The 4,235-nt window shown below is 40.1% G+C and overlaps 2 protein-coding genes across 2 annotated transcripts in view; one reads left to right on the top strand and one right to left on the bottom strand.

Moving 5' to 3' along the window:
- Positions 1-1,037, top strand: part of cryzl1 (crystallin, zeta (quinone reductase)-like 1) — a gene marked incomplete at its 5' end in the record, with an annotated part of 14,514 nt that extends 13,477 nt beyond the window's left edge. The window contains 1 exon segment of the mRNA XM_014022732.1: positions 824-1,037. Coding sequence (XP_013878186.1) covers positions 824-920 — 97 coding nt within the window.
- A 228-nt stretch (positions 1,038-1,265) lies between these two features.
- setd4 (SET domain containing 4) overlaps positions 1,266-4,235 on the bottom strand; it is a gene marked incomplete at its 5' end in the record, with an annotated part of 8,580 nt that continues 5,610 nt past the window's right edge. The window contains 5 exon segments of the mRNA XM_014022731.1: positions 1,266-1,910; positions 2,789-2,912; positions 2,986-3,066; positions 3,458-3,536; positions 3,904-4,078. Coding sequence (XP_013878185.1) covers positions 1,746-1,910; positions 2,789-2,912; positions 2,986-3,066; positions 3,458-3,536; positions 3,904-4,078 — 624 coding nt within the window.

Here is a 4,235-nt window from a genome sequence, read left to right as displayed (position 1 = left end):
CTTTAGCTTCTTTTACCCTGTGTTTAGCTGCTTTAGCCTGCACTTAGCTGCCTTTAGCCTGTGTTTAGCTGCCTTTAGCCTGTGTTTAGCTACCTTTAGCCTGTTTAGTCGCCTTTAGCTTCTTTTACCCTGTGTTTAGCTGCTTTAGCCTGCACTTAGCTGCCTTTAGCATGTGTTTAGCTGCCTTTAGCCTGTGTTTAGCTGCCTTTAGCCTGTGTTTAGTCGTCTTTAGCTTCTTTTACCCTGTGTTTAGCTGCTTTAGCCTGCACTTAGCTGCTTTCAGCATGTGTTTAGCTGCCTTTAGCCTGTGTTTAGCTGCCTTTAGCCTGTGTTTAGTCGCCTTTAGCCTGTGTTTAGTCGTCTTTAGCTTCTTTTACCCTGTGTTTAGCTGCTTTAGCCCGCACTTAGCTGCTCTCAGCATGTGTTTAGCTGCCTTTAGCCTGTGTTTAGCTGCCTTTAGCCTGTGCTTAGCTGCTTTTAGCCCATGTTTAGCCACCTTTAGCTGCTTTTAGCATGTGTTTAGCTGCCTTTAGCTTCTTTTAGCTGGTGTTTAGCTGCCTTTAGCTTCTTTTAGCTGGTGTTCAGTTGCTCGTAGCCTGTGCTTAGCTGCTTGTAGCATGTATTTAGCTGCTTTTAACCCATGTTTAGCTGCCTTTAGCTGCTTTTAGTCTGTGTTCAGCTTTTAGCCGTAGTTTAGCTGGTTTTTCCCAGTGTTCCAGTTGTTTTAAGTCAGTTGTAGATTCTTCAGCAGACACTCCACATTATTTCGGCTGTATATCAGCTCTATTAATAAAAATGATGTCCAACCTGTCTGTTTCTGCAGACCACAGCCTGAGGAAGCACTTCCTCTCTATGAAGCCACCGTTGCGATGGAGATGGTTCAGCGTCACCAGAAGAAAAAGGTGGTTGTTCAGCTCTGATCTGAATGTTCAGGATCTGTAAGACCACACTGTCTGCAGAGTCTACAGGACCAGGTCTTTCAGTCTGATATTTTCTGCAAAGTTTTACTGAGTCATTAAACAAAGTATCAAAACGGAGACAACTGCAGTTCTTAGTATTAATTAAAAAAATCATTCAATGTTAAAATGGATAAAATTAATAAAACAAAAACGAGTAGGAAGTCCCCTGTGTGCATGTTGTTAATTTTTTTAAACTGTTCAGTCTAAAAATAACTTTTACATTTTCAACAAATAAAAATATAAAACCTGGAAATAAATCAGCTCATGCAGTTTTTTCATGGTTGGATGTCAAAGACAAGAAGAATCTGAGAATAAAGTGTTTTTATTAATTCATGAAGATGGACAGAGCACTTTAATCATTCCTCATGATGTCCCAGATTTAACCACACAGGCCAGTTCTCACCTGATGTTTGATTAACACAACACAATTATAAGTACATGGTCTTGGATAAAAGAATTGTATAAAAACATAAATATATCAAAGCTAGCATCTCTTGAATGCATTGCAGTTTTAAACTAGGATTATCTTGTGTCGACTTGTAGCTTTACCTTTAAAATAATGTTACATTTGTGACCTGTTAGCTCTCAGAGTGGGCTGAGGATGACTCTCAGCTACTACAACAGCAGACTGTAAAACTCATCAGATTAAAGTCATTTTCATGTGAATAAAAACTGGCACAGTTTTTCTGTGAGAACACCTGAGTCCTGTGTGAGCTCCTCTGATCGTTGGTCAGAGTTTAGCCAATCATCGGGCTTATTGAGTCAGAACAGACGGCCAATCAGGAGTCACCTTACAGCTCCAACATCAGGTGTGGTGTGGGCTTGTTGGACTGAACCCTCCAGTGTTTGAAGACAGCTCTGAAGAATGGAACCCTCCTCCTGTCGTAATAACCTCACCACATCCAGCTGCTCTCTGATTGGCTGCTCACAGCGGTGGAGGAGCAGCGAGATCTGAACACAAAGAAACAGAAGTTAGGGAACATTTATGATGTGAATATGTTACATTAGTGACAGCAAATATAAAACCAAATGCCTCTGTTTACCAAATTATTTCATAGACCACTGGACAATTGTAATGAAACAAAGTAATTATTGTACATTTACAACTAATTTGGGAATAAACACAATTCAAAATGGCTGCCACAGCCAACTCACCCTAAAAATGGCTTTAGCTCTAAAATCGAATGTGGCTGAGACTGATTCCTACACACAAGAACTGTGTGTAAAGCTGTGTGTGTGTGTGTGCCCTTGTTTTTGCTACTTGGTGGGGACAATTTTTCAGGAAAATGCAGCCTCGTGGGGACCAAAGCCCAGTCCACTTTAGGTTAGTTTTAGGGTAAATGGTCAGGTTAGGATAAAAAATTTCGAAAAAATGAATGGAAGTCAATAGAAAGTCCCCACAAGGATATGGACACAGTATGTGTGTGTGTATGTGTATATACCTTGTGTAAAGCTGTCAGTGTACCTCCTGTAAAACTATGCATGAGTACTTTGTGTAAAGCTGTGTGTACCATGTGTGAAGTTGTGTGTACCTTGTGTATAACTGTGTACATTTTGTAAAGCTGTGTGTGTACCTTTGGTAAATGTGTGTGTACCTTGTGTAAAGCTGTTTGTACCATGTCTAAAGTGTGTTTGTACCTTGTGTAAAGTGTGTGTACCTTGTGTAAAGTGTGTGTACCTTGTGTAAAGCAGTTTGTACCATGTCTAAAGTGTGTGTGTACCATGTGTAAAGTGTGTTTGTACCTTGTGTAAAGCTGTTCTTACCATGTGTGAAGTGTGTGTACCTTGTGTAAAGTTGTGTGTGTACCATGTGTGAAGTGTGTTTGTACCTTGTGTAAAGCTGTGTGTGTGTCAGAAAGCAGTTGTTGACATATAGTCCTTGCTGTGTGAACGCTCCACTCCTCGGTGTGTTCACACAGAAGCTGACCGAGCAGAGCTGCCTTCCACAGGTGACTGTCAACACAAACATGTTAGAACAAGTCAAAGTGTTGTCTTTAGAGCAGACACTGCTGAGAAGTGAACTCACAACTGTGTTTGTGACAGAGACAGCAGTCTGAGGGCCGTCATCAGCCTCCAGCTGGGACCTTCACTGGACACAGTCAGATTACTGACAGAGAAAAACACATTGTGTCATCATGTTGCCAGCTACTTGACACAGCTGCTAACCCAACACCTTTTAATTTCACAAGTCTGAGAAATCAATGTTTTAATGAAACTCGTAAAGTAATTATTGGCTGTGTGTTTACAACTATTTTGAATTAACCCAATTCAAAAATGGCTGCCTTAGCTAATCAACTGTATTTTTACATTCAGTATATTGAGCTGAAATTTACTCTGAGTTAATTCAAGAAAACACAAAGTGGAAAATTCTCTTTATTTTTTATATACAGGTAATTATGTTTACAATTTGTTATTCAACTTAACTACTGGAATAAATAATGAGTGTTTCAGATCATATTTAAACAGAAATTTAAATTACAAAAACTGCTTAAACTTACTGAAGGAACTGATTCTCTCTGAGAAACTTGATCTTCTGATCCAAACTTTTATCACCTCTCAGAACATCACAGAGGAGATCTGAGATGCAACAAGGAAAGAATATCAAATGTTAGGTCAAACACTTTCAGTCATGATCTTTTAAAAATATTTTTATTTTAGAATAAATAGTAGTAGGTTTGAAACATTACCTTTAAGGTAAAGTTTAAAACATTTTCATTAAAACATTCACATAAAACACAGATGTTTTACAAACAGAGCTAAACATCAAGGGGTAATTATGTGTGTGTGTCTGGCTGGTTGCACAAGGATGTACATCTACAGTTTAACTATCGGGGTCAACAAAATCCAAGATGGCCGCCACAGCTGAGCAACATTAGACAGAGGGTTGCCTCCAACATGCTTTCCTTCAAGGAAGGTTAGGTCTTTGTTTTCTATGAATGTTTACCTGTTTCCACATAGACAACACTGTGAGGGTTGTTGGTGGCCACAAATCCATACTCCAACAGCAGGCGCTGGTTGTCATGGCAACCATAATTAATGAACGCTTGTTGGTAGCGCTTCATCCCAGAAACGCTCCTTATTTCGTAACATCTCGTCTGATCATTAAAGCCTGCTGTCACCTGCCGGGACAGATCCAGGAAACAGATTTTAAAACAACTGAAGTGAGTGAGGGTTACCTGTAGGTCACAGGTGGGTCAGGGTTACCTGTAGGTCACAGGTGGGTCAGGGTTACCTGTAGGTCACAGGTGGGTCTGGGTTACCTGTAGGTCACAGGTG

This window comes from Austrofundulus limnaeus, unplaced genomic scaffold, assembly GCF_001266775.1.
Source record: "Austrofundulus limnaeus strain Quisiro unplaced genomic scaffold, Austrofundulus_limnaeus-1.0 Scaffold340, whole genome shotgun sequence".
Lineage (NCBI taxonomy): Eukaryota > Metazoa > Chordata > Actinopteri > Cyprinodontiformes > Rivulidae > Austrofundulus > Austrofundulus limnaeus.
This window is presented reverse-complemented; position numbering and strand designations above follow the sequence as displayed.